This window comes from Opisthocomus hoazin, chromosome Z, assembly GCF_030867145.1.
Source record: "Opisthocomus hoazin isolate bOpiHoa1 chromosome Z, bOpiHoa1.hap1, whole genome shotgun sequence".
NCBI lineage: Eukaryota > Metazoa > Chordata > Aves > Opisthocomiformes > Opisthocomidae > Opisthocomus > Opisthocomus hoazin.
Genome location: NC_134454.1, coordinates 31,716,749 through 31,734,677, shown reverse-complemented (window position 1 = coordinate 31,734,677; position 17,929 = coordinate 31,716,749). Strand labels below are relative to the sequence as shown.

Below are 17,929 nucleotides of genomic sequence, written 5' to 3'. Positions count from 1 at the left end.
GCGTGTTTCAGACTGGGAACAGGATTAGTCTGGGCAAGCAGAAACTGGCAAAGCATTTCCAGGGCCAAGAGCAGAAGTCCACCACGCTGCATTTCCACACCGGGGGTGTAGACAAAAAAGGTCACCAAGCAAAGAGCGGAACTACTGACAAGGGGCAGTGGTGCCCGAAGCTGCCTTCCTGCTGTGTAGCTCTGCAGACCCCATGGTCTCCAGGGTCCTGGGTGGCTGGTGCAACCAACTTGCCCTGGAGCAGAAGTACCTGTCTCAGAAAAGCTGCAGCCATTTGCGTTGCAAATATTTCTCAGAGTCATATAATTAATCTGTAATTCTGGATACATTTTTCTTTCCTCTCACAAATCAAACCACAACTTTTTGGTGTTAGTAACTGATATAGCTTCTGCTGCTGCTGGCAGCGGTGCTTTTGGCTGGGGGGTCTGAGCAGGTGGTGTTAACAAAGGTCAGAGTCCACAGTTAACAGTCAAGTTTCATCGAGTAAATGAAACCCTTCACAATTTGGCTGCTGATGCTGAGCAGCTCTCCTAGTTTTTGCAAAGTTACGACCTGAAAAAAACAGTGTATTTTCTTCCCTGAGGGAAATAGCAGTAGCATAATGCAAATTCTTTCCACCTCTTTTCTGTATCGCAGTGCTTTTAATAATTCCATAGCCCCCAGCAGGAATGAAAGAAAGTGCAATAATTTAATTGGTTTGAGAGCCCTGGGTTGTACCTTGCCACATCAGTATTCATGACAAGCTGGGCACTATGTTACTTGGTGTCCTGAGTTAAAGTCACTGTAATTCTGTGCAAACAGCAGTTCAGACCATGAGAAGAGCAAGGATGGTGGGTGGGTGTGCGTGCACACACGCGTGACCTGGATGACGTGTGGGCAGAAGTTTCTGGGCAGCAGCACATCTTCAATGTTGAAAGAATATCTGTATCATTCTTTTTCTAAGTCATTCTCTGCGGGTCTTATGGCCATCTCCTTGTGTTAGGAAATTTTTGCAGTGCTCAGTGTCTGGCAAATAATTCAGCTGGTGCTTTTTGCATCATCAAAGATACAGAGACCCCCTTCCTCTGGAAGACTCTCCCTCTGGCTGAGACAGATAGTGCCTCAGGTTGTGGGAGTGTGAATGCTCCCACCCAGCAAGGAGGGTGCAGGCGGTGGAACTCTTTAGCTCCTGGTACTGCTGTGCAAAGATTGGAAGTGAGGAGTTGCTCTGTGCCCACTATGGGGTTTTGTGGGGCAGTAAGATAAAGGAATAAACAGAGGAAATTAATTGCATGCGCTTTTATATGTTTGTTTGTATACAGGCAATCTGGAAGCTTGTAGATGTTTACTTTCTTACATTTGCTGCCATTAGTGCAGGAATGACAAACTAAATGCAACATATGTGGATTTCAGTCATGCCAAATATCTAGCAATGGCCTGGAAGACGTTCCTTTTCTGTAGTCTGTGGCTGAACATATCTGTAGAAAAGCAATACTGCTGCCTGTGTCTTTAGAAAGCACACTAACAGTTCTGAGTTACTGAGCAACTGTGAAGTTTTAATAAAATGCCTTGTGTTTCTGGTAGCTATAGATAAGATTGTCTTCTCTTCAGAAGACATAGGCTATGAAAACAAGGCAAGGCTGTTACCTACTTTTTATCTCTGACAGGAGTTGTTTAAGACAAAGGTTTCTGAAAGGACTGCATTTTCCTCTTCTCAGCTTTGTTATTTCTCATTCTGAAATACGAGAAAGCTGAAAAAGTTTCTGATAAATTTACTGCCTGATCTCTCATTTACTGTGAAGCTATCTCACAGGGCCCTAGTTATCTGCCAGTGCTTCTGTGAGTAATTAATTACCTAAAAACTAGGGCAGCAGACTTACTGCGAAGCCTGTGTTTAGAATGGGAGTGTTCTTATTAGTTGTATGCAATATGATGAAAGAAAAAAATTTCTAAATTTAATGCTTTATATTGGAAACAATTAACTCATTTCTGCCTCCATCCCTTGTTACTTCTATTTTGTTTCTTTTGTTTTGGTTTTGTTATCTCTGGGGTGTATTAGACCCATAAGTAGACATCCAGATGCAATATAATTAATTTCAAAGTAATAGTTGTAGTTTGTGTTTTAAGGCATGCAAAACTTCCTACCTCTTTTCTACTCGTTTTGTCTTAGGCTGGCGTTTGTCCTCAATAAATGAACTGTTCAGAGCACGATGTAATCTCTAGAGGGAAAACAAGAAAATAAATTAGCAAAAGTAAGATTAAGAATAGGTCCATAAACAGGTAAACAATTTAGGCTTTGTGTGATGGACTTGACCATAAATTATTTTGCATGTTCAAGGATACAAGCAACGTCTGTGCTTTGTCGTTGCAACAGATTTATTTTCCTGTAGTTTCCCAAGGAAGGGCAATCTGAAAGGTTGATAAATAGTTTGCAAACAATCCTTGGTGTTAGAGTTCCTTGGGAAAAAAGTGCATCTTGGCAAACTTCATTATTTTCTAAAAAATCTCTTGCACTATGCTGCTTTAAAGCAATAGAAGCTCTACCTTTTTGTGCCTCTTGCTGCAAAGTAACCTCTTCCTTTACAGCAAACACCTAGAGCAATTTTCTTCCATTATTTTCACTAGCATAATGAAGGAAGTTACCCAGCACCTCCTGCACGCATCAGAAGTTTGGGAACCCGTAACACTGAGATAAAATGTTCTGGTTAGCCAGTTCAGGATAACAACACCATTGCTTCTGGTGTGCAAGAGAGTTGTAAGGTTGCAAGTGCAAATGGAAAGGTCCCTTCTGCAGGCTTTGCAATTGTGAATGTTTGAACTGTTTCTTCTGTGCTTCTCATTCCATCATTAAGTAAGCCTCTTCAAATTCCAGAAGCTGCTGTCACACCAGATGCCAATCATCAGTGCTATTACAACCTTTTATACCTTGTCCTTGTCCAGGCTTTCTTAATCAGCGACGTGACTTTCAGAGGGTCACTCCTGAATACGTACCTGACTTGTATGGAGCCAGTACTTCATCTTGGGTTTCTTCTTGATTCGTGGTAGGACCAGTCTGTACACGATGTGTTCCCCAATGGTAGTGAGAATGGACAAGCCAAATCCAATGCACAACATCACAAAGAGCCCAGAAAAATGCTTGATGCCCATTTGCAGTGTCTGTGAATAAAATCAAAAGGGGAAGTTAATGAAATAGGCTATTAGTGTATTTTAACAGATGCTTCTTTTTTCTCTTTTGGAAACGTGGTCTAACTGAATACAGAGCGGTGAAATACTCAAGAATAGTCTGGATACTGCTCACAACAAAACCTTTCTGTGCTGCAGAACGCTTGGTGTTCAGTCAGAGCAAAGGACCTGTCATAGGAATGAGAATCAGTCACAGACCAGGGAATTTTTTTCCTCATGCTGCTTCCCTAATGAGACTAAGTGTTGAAGGGTACAAGAATCCAGTATTTGTGGTGGCTTTGCATTTGTAAAAGCAAATACTGCTTGACAGAATACAGTCAATGAACTGTAGAGCAAGTCCTTCATCAGCAGTGAGCTAAGACCGACTGTTCATATTTTCTGGGCGTTGATCATTAACTTCCCCTTTTTGTGCTTTACCCTTGATGAAAGGTCATGGAGAAAACGTTTTGAAGTGGCAGCACAAACACGGCACCTCTCCACTCCTTACATTAACAAGACTGAAAGTGTGTATTTTAGGAACCCCATGAACAATTACAAAAAACGGGAACACTCTCACCTTGTTTTGCTGACCCACCCTTTTCATGTAGGTTAGGAAGCCATTAATTAGAGTCTCTTATTGGCATTAATTGTGTCTGAAGACCAATAAACCACATACAGCTGCAATATGTACCACAAACACCTGCACTCTGATAGGTGGGTCAGGTTGGCATGTTATGTATAATCTTAGTACCTTTATTCTCACGCCTCCGTAACTCAGTTACAAGTTTATCAGTAACTAAAAACTCTTGCCAATAATTACTGCCCACAGACTACTTTGGAAATATTTCCAAGGCTGCAAGTTCTACTTGTGTCTTTCTATTAAAGAATGTTATTCCCCATGTCAGAAAAAAAAAGGAGCAGAAAATTGCTTGGGTGGGCTTGTGTGTCAGGAGATTATATCCGGCATGCGATCACCCTGGATAACTGACCTGTGTATTCCTGCAGTGTGTTGTTAGTTTGGTGGGTGGGTGGTAGTGGGGACTGTGTTTTGTTATGACTATAGCTGTGTAATCCAGAAAAGAAACTGCATTTACTTGAAAGATAGATCACAGAATGTTTGAAAAATCTTGTTACGACCTTATTTTAAGCCAAAGAGTTAATTAGTGATGAGTCCATTGAAACTGAAGGCGTGAAAGTCCCTTAGTGTACTTTTGTTGGGCGATTGTGAACAGTGTTTCTCTCCTCTGGTTTTCATATTTGGTTTCTATTCTTTAACACACAATGATAGGAGATGGCATATCACAGATTTTTAACAAGAACAGAGCTTCAGCAATCTAGCAGTGAGAACTTTTGCATGTGGCACTGGCAATGAACACTTGCTTTGGGGGTTCTCTGCCAAAATCAACCTGCTTGCCCCTAAATGCACTGAGTAAGATTTTTGGGAAGATAATTTTTGTACTAGTGAATAAACACTTCAAGGGTGTTGAAGGGTATAATGGGGGTGTAAAAGAAATTTCTAAAGAAACTCTCTGCAGCCTAGAAAGAAAAGTGGAAAACCACAATAGAGTAATTCTAGGGTAGAAGTGTGTCAGAGCCTTAGCATGAGGGTTTTCTGATGCTGAGAGTGCATCAGTTCAACCCAAGAGCAAAATTTCCCTCTCAGCATTGGAATTTATTGTTGGCAAGAGCCTGTTGTCCCATACTTTGTCCTTCCAGGGAAGGGAACAGGAAAATAACACAAAATCGCACACGGTAACGCTTTAGACCACACAAAAATGGCAGTGTTTGACTGGAGGTCTGTGTTACCTGGCCTTTTTTTTTTTTTAATTAGAAATGAAGCCCAAATTTTAGCCCAAATAAATAGCATAAAAGCAGAATGAGACCCCATGTCTGACCTTTTTCTCAGAGGTCTTTGGAGCCAAGACCTCCATATGGCCCAACTTTGAATTCAGCACATGTAAGTATCTGTAAGAAGCAAAAAGGCTGCTATCTGTAGTAGCTGAACGTAGCAGTTAAATGTGCTTTTGCTAATTCTCCAAGAAGAATTAATGCAAATCACTGCCTCCCCCCAAAAAATGTTCAGGGGCAAGTATGAAACAACTTCCTTACAGATGCAGAGTTAACGACAGATATAAGGATAAATGGAATGAGAAATAGAATAATACTTAAAAAGGAACAGATTTGCTTAGTCATCTGAAGTGCATACTGTTTTGGTTTCGGCTGCCGCTGGCAACAAAAGCGCCACGCGGCCGCCCCTCCCCCCGCCGGGGTGCGGAGGAGAATGGAAAGAAACAGGCACAAACCGGTGGGTCGGGATAAGGGCAGTTTAACAGAACAGCAAACAGAGGGAACACGAACAACAACGATACAGATAAGGAGAAAATAGGACACAAACTCGCACAACAGACCCGCTCTCCTGGACAGAACCGGCGCCGCACGCTCCCCAGCCGTGAGTGAATCCCCGCCGCGCCACACCCTTCTCTCCCCTCCCCTCCACCCCCCCCCCCCCCCCCCCCGCCCGGAACCCAGCGTTTCGTCACATGGTATGGAGCACTGGGCTCTGTTTGGCCAGGTGGGGTCAGCCCCCACCCCCCGGCTGTGCCCCTTCCTGGAGTCCAGTGAAAATTAACCCTGTCCTGGCCAAACCCAGGACACATACCTATCTATATATGCTCCCAGGCTTCTGCTGTTTGGTGTCACACAGAGTAACAATCTATGGGTGGTCATTGCCACGAACTCCCTTGGTGGCAGGAACTGGTGAATCAGCTGGGTGAAGGTCCTTTTGCCTAGCTACTTGAGAAGTAATGCAGAAGTCCCACAAGGCAGGGGAGATCCGGCCTGATCTGCTAGTGTTCGGTTGCTGCATGATGCGGAGGATTTATATTGCTCTGAGAACAGGAACTAGGTTTAATGGAATGTTATAAAACTCTATAGCCATTCAAAATAATAATAAAAAAAGAGACACAGTGGCAATTGCAGTGGGGATTCCTGCATGCATGAGATGTCTCCTCCAGCCTGAGGTTGGGGTTTGATGCCACTCGAGTACTGCTGCAGAGAGAACTCTTGGCCAGCGCCTTACATGAAAAATAACTCTCTTGTCTGCTCTGATTTATACTGATGAGGGTCTGGCTCACTGTCCTGTCAACTCTGCAGAACAGTTTTCTACCTTCCCTGGAAACAGGTGAACGAAATTCCAGCACTGGCATCTCAGATGCATTTTTCACTTGTAATGGATAGCTTTTGAAATTGTCCTAAGCAAGACATCTTTTTCCTAGGAAAAGAAATGCCAAAACAAAGCATCAATAATATTTCTTCTAGCAATAAAGAAGGTAGTGCATTGAAAGAGCTGCCTGATCAAGGCTGCACAGTAGAGGGAAGTTTTTGAGACTAAATTAAGTGGGGAAACAAGGTAGGGGAGAAATAATTAGCACACTGTGTCTTACAGTGTATGGAGTGATTATTTATAGCAATATCACCACATTTACATACCATTGTAAAAAGGCAATTTATCAGCTGTTCATAATTACTGTAGACACACACATGTTAAATAACAAAGGCAACCAGCTAATAGAGGCATCTCTCATTTTCATAGCTTCATGCTGACCAGTATCAGAGCAGCAAGCTCTACTGCTTATTTTGTAGCTTGTGCATGTATTTGTATGTATAGAATGTATTTGGAAAGAGCAGCAATGAAATGGATTGTCTGTATCACTGTATCACTGCTTTCCTCCTTGCTAAATTGGCTGGGGTTGTGTGTGTGTGTTAGGTCTTTGCTGGCAATAGAAAACCAGCTGATGACTTTCTCTACTGCAGTATCTTATCTTATTTTTTTTTAAGGAATAAAAGCCCACAATGCGATGTATTCTCTATTAACCCAGCCCTTGCTTCAACTCTGTAATCATAAATTCAGGAGGTAGCTCCCTGTATTTTGGGAGAAGGAACTCAATTATGCCTATGTGGTGGTCCTGAAGCAATAAGCAACCACAGTCAATCCTGTGACCATTACAGCTAATGCGTGCTAAGCACTGCACTGGCAACAGTCTCTAAGTTACTTGCCACTTGCAAATTGGGAAATTGGCAGTTTCTGAAAACCAGCAAATACAAGAACAGAAGTGGAGGTATCTGCTTTTCTATCCTTGGAGAGACTTTTCTGGTTTATCAACCCATATATGCAGTTGCTACCTAAACATTTCCTGCCATCTCCTCCATAGTTACATGCTTTTTCTCTGGGCCCTGAAGAGAAGTAAGGGGATGCGGAGAAAAGAGTTTGGTATTTTTGTTCTCCGTGAAGGGAGAAGGAGAGATAAAACCAGCACTCTGTGATTTCATTATTGGATTTCAGGGGCAAAACTCCTGCTTTACTCCATACTACAGAAGACTGTAAATGCTTTAGTCCCCCTGGTTGTACTGAGACCAGTGACTAAGCCACTAAATACGCCTATGGTCCAGCTTTGACTAATTAGAAGCCTCTAAAAATTTTTGTGGACACTTTGCTGGTTGGCAGCACAGCACAGGTATTGATGCTACACACTGTTGAACCCAAACACTATATAGGGATATCATGTGTGTATTAAATATAATAAGAAGCTATTCTTTTTGATAGCCTTTTCCCTACAAGGAATTTTAAAAGCTTTGCTGAGATCAGGAAGTTAAATTCTGCAGCACCTCTGTGAAGAAGGAATTCTTTCCAGTTTTACTAGGTGTAGACGGATATGCAGGACAGATTTCTAAACTCATTTGGGCATCTCAGTAGGTTTCCAAAATCCTACTGATGCTGATGCTGGTATTTAGGTAACTAAGCAGTATTAAAACCTGTCCCTCTCTCTAGATTGTGGCATTTCTTGTAGCTGCAGAGAGACTGTTATTTACTTACTATTCGTTCTTATGGCTTTCTGTGCTGTCAAAGAAGTGGCAGCACTGAAGTAATATATATTTAATCTCTGTAGGGAGATTATCCTTAGCAAAGACTAGTGACCGTGGCTTTAGGGTTTCAAGTCCCAAATTTTAAGATACTGTAAATCATTGTCTCACATTAGCAAGAGAAGTTTTTTTCCCCTCTTGTTGTGAGGAGTTTTGCACAGATTTTGAAAAATACTCCCTTTTGTCATACATGTTTTTGTTTCAACTCATCCATTTTCTGAGCCCTGTCCTTAGTGGGAAGAAAAACAATACACATATTATCTGAATTAGGTACTGAGAAGATGTTTACTTCTGTGATATCACAGGCTGATGAATTGGGAATAACAGCTTTGTCTCCTCAGATAGTGAACTATTTTTTTTCTCAGTGTTGACAGGTGAATCTTAATGTGTTACTAATTTCCAGGAGACTCAAAACATGCTTCTCCTGACTGTGTTGTCAGACTCAGTACTCATACACTCCTGTCTTCAGGATCACTGTGGAAAGTATTTTTTTTCCCCAGGGTGAGTCCAGATCGCACTGCCTCTCCCCACATTGAGATAACCCCTTTACAATGCAACGTCTGCCATTTTGTGACACCCTTCTTCATAATGTTCCCAGTCCTCCAGTCGGCAAGGGCCATCTCTCCTTCTTAGACAGCAAACATGCAGACTGAGCAAATTGTCTTGACAGCAAAACCTTTTTTCCTGTTCTTTGTGTTTGTTCTTCACGCACTGGTGACAAGATACTGTAAAGGTGACTGATGGGCAGCTTTTATTCATGAGCACAGGGCAGTTCGTTCCCTTTGTGCAGGGGTCTGCATCGCCTTCCCTTGACACCTGCAGTGCACCAGTGACAAGCATATAAACCACAGCTTCAAGGTAATGGGCAGAAAACTGATTGTTGAGTTGGCAGGTGACTGGTATAACAAAAAAGGAAACTTAACTTTTGACCTTTCAGGAGACCAGGCAAAACTCGGAGCAGAAAGACACAATTTGCTTGACGACAGCTGGACAAAATCATGGCAAGAGGAAGGAGACACTGTTTGTGCATCCCAGGTGATGCCGAAGCCAGAGATCACTAATTTAGGTACAAGCCACGGCAGGTAGAGTTTCATCAAGTTCCTTCAAAGACTCCAGAGAAGAGCTGTCAGTGGATCGCACCACTGATGAGGGAAGAAGAGAGGATGAAAGGACCTTGTCTTTACTGTGTGCCTGGTCTGGATCAGATGGAAGCCCACAGTCAGTGACTGCTCCCCACCATTACCAGCGCAGACCCTTCCGTCAGGCACCGGCAGCAGGTGCACGGCACTATGCCTGTCCCAGTGTCATCACCCGTGGAAAGTGGTGGGTCTGCAGTAATGGGGTCAGTTTGGGCTGGCGTCATTTGTGTGCTTGCTTATATTGTTATTGTAAATGTAAGGTTAGATACTGTTTGTGTGACGCATCAGTAAGTTGTTCATATTAATAGCTGGGATACTGTTATGTAACAATATATAATTTTTTTATTCCATGTATTGTTTGGTATCTGACTGAACTGCTAGTCTATGGGCAAACCAGTCCCTAAGTTCTACAGCTTCAGTCATCCTGTGATAATTGCCAGTGGAGACTATAGAAGCCTTTCAAGTAAAATAGAAGATACAGTTTCAACAATAACATTTTAAAAAATGTAGCTTAGAAGCTATGAAACAGTCTGTTCCCAAAGCCTGACTATTCCCTGGACCAGGAAGGGGCCCTTCTCTTTCATACTGCCTTGAGAAATCATGGTGTGCCAGCTCATCTTTTGCACACCCTGCCCTGATCATTACTGCCTGGTTTTAACAGTCAAAATGACTGCTAATTGACAGGCATCTTGCCTGTTCAGGCTATCACTGCGCCTGCTGTCACACAGTGGCTTAGTGCTGTAGCTGTTTCGCTACCATGAGCAGAAAGTTGCAAAGCTGCCAATTCACTGTATTCTGGTTCCCAAAAATGCACAGAAAGAATTGGCAGGCTCTCCTGCACTTGGGTGGAGCTTATGTGCTGGAGGTGAAAGTCCTAGAGCCTGGCTCCTGCTGAAGTGGCATTAATGAGAATAACAGCAGCGTAAAGGAAGGGATAAGTGTATTGTATGCAAATTGAAAACAAATGACACTGATTATGTTCAGATGTAATGTGCAAACATAACTTTGCCAACCCCACTTCCCTCCTGCACTATGCTCTGCCCTAAGTAGGGAGTTCGCAAATTTACAACAAAGAAATTCCTTTGAGACCAGAGGATGACAATTTTAAATCAAGAGTACTCGAACGATATTGCTCATGACTAGCAAGCAGTGTGAACAGCTATTGCTACCAAAAACTGCTTCTGGTGGAGAGGGTAAGATGCAATTCACTGCAGCAATGAATTCCAAGTTTGTCTTAGCTGCATCTCCCATGAATGATCCAATGGATGCTGGCCAGAGTAAGATGCCTTGGGCAAGTGCTTTTGCTGAAGAGGTTAATACAAAGCAGTGGAGTCAAACCCTACTGACCTCTTCACTTTCAAACTTGTCTTTATTTGGTTTCTCAGCTTGAGGACTCACTGCAAATTTTCCAGCTACAGTCTGAATCTTGCCTTTCTGAGACAACTTTGTTTTCAAATGCAATTTAGAATGAGCAAGGTGCTGCCAGATAAAGAGATGGAAAGAGCTAGCGGTGAGTTCTGCCACAGGAAATACAATTTTCCAGTGAGAGATTAGAAAAAAATGATGAGTAGGAAGATGAATCTCAAAACAAATCTAAAGAAAAATTAACCTCAGTGGGCAGGAGTGGCAGGTGGATAAGAATCAGGTACAGCCTGAAGAGGTAATGTCAGAAAAGGAAGATGGGTATTTCACCCATTTAAAGGCTATACTGTTCAATATTTCACCTATGTATATTCCCATTTTTGGGTCTTTACTCTTGGTCAACAGGTGCAGTATGTCACAGACCAAATTTATCAAAAAGACGTACAAAAATAAAAACCCTTACTCTAGCTATCAAAAAGCAATAGCTGGGTCTTAGTTTGGTATATCATCCATGTGACTACCTGCTTAGAAGGTGAGACTTTAAAAAAAATAATTATCTGCTTCTGTGTTAAACATTGTCCACACTTCAGTGAATCTGTTGAAAGTTACTGTGACTGACTGCGGGGAGTTAAATAATGGAGATTTCTGGGCTGTACAGGAGTAAAGGATAGAAACTGACATAAGACTGAGAGCAATTCCCATGCTTCTTGATGTAGTGATGCTATACTTTAGAGAGTGTCTGCTGCTTGGCCCTGTTTAATAAATTTGTCCCAGCTGTGAAATTCCAAGTTCTAAACTCTGCAAGTTCTTGGCCAAGAGGAGTGTGTGAAGAGGAGGGGAAGCTCATGGGAATTCCGGAAAGGGAAGGTCTGGACTTAGCAGAGGTTACTCCACAATGGCACAGACTTACAAGTGGTCTTTTGTTTCTGCTCACTCTTTCTGGTTGCATAACAAGTACATGAGGATATGTTCACAAAGCCTCTGAGTGACTTTTTAGAATCCTTTAGTTCAGTCACCTGAACCAGCTTGTTGGACCTTGGCCTCTGGAGAAAAACTGAGCTATGCATGTTGGGTTAGCACAACCGAAGATGAAATGAGGACTACAGTCAGATAACCAGCCCCAGAGCAGCTAGACCCACCCCTCTTTCTGGACATCATGTGGAGGTTACACTCAGAAGACTGAATTATTTTAAAGAACAGTGTGTCTTCCAGCTGTGACCCCATGCTCAAAACTTATTCAACACTGAGAAAAAGCAAGTCCGTGGGACTATTCACGTGACAGAATCAGATTTTTTTTTCCCACAGCTTGTTTCCCACCTGCTCTCCCTTTGTTGGCAGGTCTTGAGGAATCTCTGAGTATTTAAACCATGTCATTGTTTGTTCATGCCATGAACACAGGGCTTACCTGGAAACCAGTAACTCTCGGTACTGCATCACTGAACATGCAGGAGTTAATGAAAATTTAGGGAAGTGGAAGAACTGGGTTTGCCAGTTCTTCAATGTCACTCCAATCTTCAAAAAGGGCAAGAAGGAGGACCCAGGGAACTACAGGCCGGTCAGCCTCACTTCCATCCCGGGAAAGGTGATGGAGCAGCTTATCCTGGAGGTCATCATCAAGCAAGTGGAGGAAAAGAAGGTTATCAGGAGTAGTCAGCATGAATTCACCAAGGGGAAATCATGCCTGACCAATCTAATAGCTTTCTACGATGACATGACTGGCTGGGTAGACGAAGGGAGAGCCGTGGATGTTGTTTACCTCGACTTCAGCAAGGCTTTCGACACAGTCTCCCATGATATCCTCCTAGTGAAGCTGAGGAAGTGTGGGCTGAATGAGTGGTCAGTGAGGTGGATTGAGAACTGGCTGAATGGCAGAACTCAGAGGGTTGTCATCAGTGACGCTGAGTCTAGTTGGAGGCTGGTAACTAGTGGTGTCCCTCAGGGGTCAGTACTGGGCCCAGTCTTGTTTAACTTTTTCATCAGCGACCTGGATGAAGAGTTAGAATGTACCCTCAGCAAGTTTGCTGATGACACCAAACTGGGAGGAGTGGTGGATACACCAGAAGGCTGTGCTGCCATTCAACGTGACCTGGATAGGCTGGAAAGTTGGGCAGAGAGGAACCTGATGAGGTTCAACAAAGGCAAATGCAGGGTCCTGCACCTGGGGAGGAACAACGCCATGCATCAGTACAGGCTTGGGGTGGACCTGCTGGAGAGCAGCTCTGTGGAGAGGGACTTGGGTGTCCTGGTGGACGACAGGTTAACCATGAGCCAGCAGTGTGCCCTGGCTGCCAAGAAGGCCAATGGGATCCTGGGGTGCATCAAGAAGAGTGTGGCCAGTAGGACGAGGGAGATTCTCCTTCCCCTCTACACTGCCCTGGTGAGGCCTCATCTGGAGTACTGTGTCCAGTTCTGGGCTCCCCACTTCAAGAAAGATGAGGAACTACTGGAGAGAGTCCAGCGGAGGGCTACAAGGATGATGAGGGGACTGGAACATCTCCCCTACGAGGAGAGGCTGAGGGAGCTGGGCTTGTTCAGCCTGAAGAAGAGAAGGCTGCGAGGGGACCTAATAAATGCTTATAAATATCTCAAGGGTGGGTGTCAGGAGGATGGGGCCAAACTCAGTGGTGCCCAGTGACAGGACAAGGGGCAATGGGCACAAACTGAGGCACAGGAAGTTCTGTCTGAACATGAGGAAGAACTTCTTCCCTCTGAGGGTGACAGAGCACTGGAACAGGCTGCCCAGGGAGGTTGTGGAGTCTCCTTCTCTGGAGATATTCAAGACCCACCTGGACGCGGTCCTGTGCAGCCTGCTGTAGGTGACCCTGCTTCGGCCGGGGGGTTGGACTAGATGACCCACAGAGGTCCCTTCCAACCCCTACCATTCTGTGATTCTGTGATTCTGTGATTCTGTGATTCTGCCTCAGAGATGATGCACTAGCAGTAGCTGTGCAGGAAAATGGCATGGTCTTTCCTCGTATGTTTAAATTGCAAAGGGCTTTCAGAAGAGTAACTGTAAAAAATACATGCTGCCTATCAATGTTTTTCTCTCCAGTTTGAATGCAAGGTTTATTCTAGCTTTGCTCATGTTTGCTTTTCTTCACAAAAAGACAAATACAATTGTTTTTATAATATGCTTTTTGCAGTTTGCCAAGCCAGTGCTTATTTTCTCTATTACTGTATTTGATATAGCAGAAAAAAGTTCCTTAAGCATTCACCCCCATATATGTATATTTATTTAAATTTATTTTTTATGTATATATATGTATTACTGAAGTTCTAGTATTTCCTTCCTGCAATGAAGTGGATCATCCCACGCATCCCCAGGGGCTTTATGCACCCCACTCTAGAGACCACTGGCTTAAAGAAACAAATACATATTCTTGGAGAAGAACAGTACACAACAAACCCATATTTTTTAACTGGAAGATGTTTATAATTGATTCTGTGTTTTAGCTGTTTCTCTAGGAATACAGCAACTGGAGTAAGACTCTCATGATCAGAGGAAGTTCCTTATGTCTCATCACTGGGGAATTACTAAGAAGTTAAGTTTGTCTCTGCTACAAAAGTATTCACTTTTAAGACAGCTGTGGTAATTAATACTGTTACTGTCTGGTAATTTTCCAAAGGTTTAATTCAAAAGATTGTGTTAAAATGTAGAGTAGCAAAAGGTCATTGAATGAAGTGCTTGTCAGGAACAGATATGTCATCTACACTGAAAAGAAAATTCCCCAGATACCTGTCTTGTTAGATGATAATATAATCTTCAGATAAGCCAGATCAGAAATAGCAATGAATACACACTTTTGTTTAAATGTGCTTTCTTGTGTTGAATTAATCACATGAAAAAAGGAAAAATTTAACAAATTGAATAAAAATAAATTGAATTTGTGAATGTGTGATGTTAAAATATAATTTATTTCATATTGATACAATCTTAATGAAAAAGGTAAAAATGTAATAAGACATGCAGAAATACCCCAATAATCCATGTATTAAGGAAGTCAGAGGGTTTTTTTGTCTGATCTCTAAAAAATGCTAGTTTTCTAGTGATTTAGTCAGCAGTAAGAGGTCTGCAGAGAAGATGCTCAGGTGACCACTGTAGGGCAGGAGTGAGAACCCTGGGGTGCTGGGCTTCTCTTTTAGGGGAGAATGGCCATGCTACCACTTCCTTGGGGAACACGTAGGGTTGGTCTGATATTTGACCGAATGCTCTGAGGCGGAGATAGCCAACTTCTGATTTTTGTACCAGTGAGAACATGTAACCTACCTCTTTTGGAACACCTTGAGCTAAAAGTGTATGCTCTAAGCTTCAGGCATGCTGGATCTTTTGATTCCTCAGTGCTTTTTTTACTTGACAGTCTAGGGAACTTCATGAAAAACTCCTATTCTGATAAGAGGATTCTTTTTCTCATAAATAATGGTCTATATCTGCAGCTGCCATGAGCTGGCATAACTCTTCTGATTTGATACCAGGACGTAAACCCATGGAGATGTAGTTCCATTTTCTGTAACTCTACTTAGACGAGACCTGCTTCTCTTCTGTTCTTAGCATGACATCTCTGCTGGTTTGGGCTGGGATAGAGTTAATTTTCTTTATAGTAGCTACTGTGGGGCTATGTTTTGGATTTGTGCTGGAAACTGCATAATACAGGGATGTTTTTGTTACTGCTGAGCAGTGCTTATACAGTATCAAGGCCTTCTCTGCTTCTCACCCCACCCCACCAGTAAGGAGGCTGGAGGTGCACAAGAAGTTGGGAGGGAAAACAGCTGAGACAGCTGACCTGACCTGAACAACAGGATAGTCCATACCATATGATGTTGTGCTTAGCAATATAAAGCTGGGGGAAGGAGGAATGAGGGGATGTTCAGAGTGATGGCCTTTGTCTCCCCAAGTCACCGTTAGGTGTGATGGAGCGTGGCTTTTCTGGAGATGGCTGAACACCTGCCTGCCGATGGGAAGCGGTGAATGTATTCCTTGTTTTGCTTTGCTTGTGTGCATGGCTTTTGCTTTACCTATTAAACTGTCTCTATCTTAACCCACCACTTTTCTCACTTCCTCCTTTCTGATTCTCTCCCCCATCCCACCTAGGGGGAGCGAGCAAACGGCTGTGTGGGGCTGAGCTGTCGGCTGGGGTTAAACCACGACAGTATCTTAATGGAGCATTTCTAGGCTGAAGTCCTACCTTTGGTACAAGTAGCTGCCACCTGTGTTAGGAATTAGTCAGGGTTTTATTAGAAATTTGGGATGTGCTAAGTTCCCACTCTCTCTGCTTCTTTTGCTCTTGTTGGTCTCTGTGTTAGCTATTTTAGCTATTGCTCCCATTTGAGATGGTCCAGAAACACTGACAGATCCTGTAGATGGTAATACACATAACTGAGTGGAATTAGATAGATTTGTTCTGCAGTGTGCCACATCACTTCTTTTAATGCTGCGTTATATGCCCTGTTTGTCTCCAGAAGTGCTCTCTCATGCATGCACTCCATGCCTAACTTAGCAGCACAGTCTTACTGATGTTCTTCTTGTGTTCTGATCTGAATGCTGCTGGGCTTAGCATCTCTTGCTTTTGAAGCCTAATGCTTCTCTTCAGCTGCTTCCCATCTCTGTCATGTGTATGTCTACCGCACATTGTGAATGAGGGGAAATAACTGGCAACTTTAGCAATTCCTCATTTACATGAACCTCAGTTCGTTGCTTACCTCCGTGACAGCAAAGCTTCTTTTCCCACATGGAACAACCTTGTACCATTTGTCGTGCAGAACATCCATGAAACCGTGGGACTTGTACTGGCTTATCAGTTCAGAGATGTTTGAGGTGAGGGGAGAGTTGGGGGGAAGACCAATACCATATCCTAGAAGGAAAACCAGTACAATCATCTCTCTCTTACTTGTTGGCTTTTTGGTAAAGTATGTTCATTTCAGCTATCAACTACTGGCATGGGTGATCAAGCTGGCATTCTGTTTCAGCCAACCAGTTCAAACCTGGATGCTGGTTTACCATGGACTGAGAACGCTGAGATGACACTTTTTGCTGTGCATAACAAGCTATCCTAATACAAACAGGATATGCAAATTCAAAATTATTAAGGCCACAAAAGTAATATGTAAAACTAGACGTTCAATTCCCATTCGAGCAGTTCTGCTCTAGCAGTGACACGGACCTTCAGATAGTAATAAATACAGTTTTTAGCCACTGTGTCATCTTTTACTAGTTTAAAGTGCTGGTAAAGCACTTAGTGTAGGTGAAAATGGATTCAGTAATTCTAAATATGGTCTTCTGATTTGCAGAATCTGGGTTTTGAGTTTAGAAAAACAAATACGATTCATGCCTGGAAGACATGCAGTTGCATGCAGAGACATCCTGCCAATTGTCTGCAGAGATTCCTTTCTAGTCCATTGTGGATTTTTTGTTTTTCAGTTCACAATTCAGACTTTAAGACTATCCTTTAAAAAAATAATAAAACACACAAGAAGAAACAAAAAAAAACCTCCATAAGTGTATAAGTGGTAAATTTGCCATCACAGTATCTTGCTTTTCAGTAATGCAGAGTACTACAACTCAATAGTCTCCCTTGCTGCTATTTTTCCATATTGTTGCTGTATTTCCACCTGAATACATTTGCTAACATTGGAGGAATGGTTTCAGAGAAGGCATAGCTAGGGTTCATGAATACCACGTTTTCCATACATTGAAGTGTTTCACAACTGGGCACTATTAAGTTATGTAAAAATGTATAGTTTGGGGGTTATTTGTTTTTTCTGTATTGAAATTCGCTTTACTTGATTCAAAGTTGTGGAAGCCGATGGTTTACTTCAGCAGACCTGACCTTTCTGAAGTGGAAGACTTATCAGGTTGCACGCAGACGGTGAAACATGCAGCTGCACACACACAAATCCTGCTACAGCCTGAACAGATCTCTGTGCATCTATCCTCCCCAATAACAAAAAGAAGAGAAGAAAATGGATTGCTTTCAGGTCTCTGGTGTGAATTCAAATGGGAGACGCTGATGAGGTATAGCAAAAAGGCGCATTCTACAAAATGCCTAGTGCTGGTGACTTGTAGCTGAAATGATTAAAATGCTCTGCGTCCTATGGCCTTCATTTAGCATACTGCCTTCCTCAGTCAGGTTTGAGCATTTCTGAAGGAGATTGTTTTAGTGTGCGATGGGAGCAGACAGAGTGATTGCCCTTGGAGGGGAGGAAAGAGGGAACTTCAATCATTTTCATTGGCCATCTATCACAAAAGTGATTCCTGACGTCTAATAGCTGCTAATGTGTTCACCCGTGCTGGAGGCAGCTTCAGACAAGCCTGGCTTCTAGGCTGCCCTCCGATCTGTCCTTGCTAATACACCAGGGCTGCA

At 42.9% G+C, this 17,929-nt stretch overlaps 1 protein-coding gene across 2 annotated transcripts in view; it reads right to left on the bottom strand.

The window, feature by feature from the left end:
• Nucleotides 1–17,929, bottom strand: part of GRIN3A (glutamate ionotropic receptor NMDA type subunit 3A) — a 77,029-nt gene that overhangs the window by 3,219 nt on the left and 55,881 nt on the right. For both annotated transcript variants that reach the window (XM_075411354.1, XM_075411355.1), the window contains 3 exons: nucleotides 16,269–16,420; nucleotides 2,980–3,144; nucleotides 2,134–2,207 (listed from right to left, as the gene is read on the bottom strand). In XM_075411354.1, coding sequence (XP_075267469.1) covers nucleotides 2,134–2,207; nucleotides 2,980–3,144; nucleotides 16,269–16,420 — 391 coding nt within the window. The remainder of the gene's footprint in view (nucleotides 1–2,133; nucleotides 2,208–2,979; nucleotides 3,145–16,268; nucleotides 16,421–17,929) is intronic.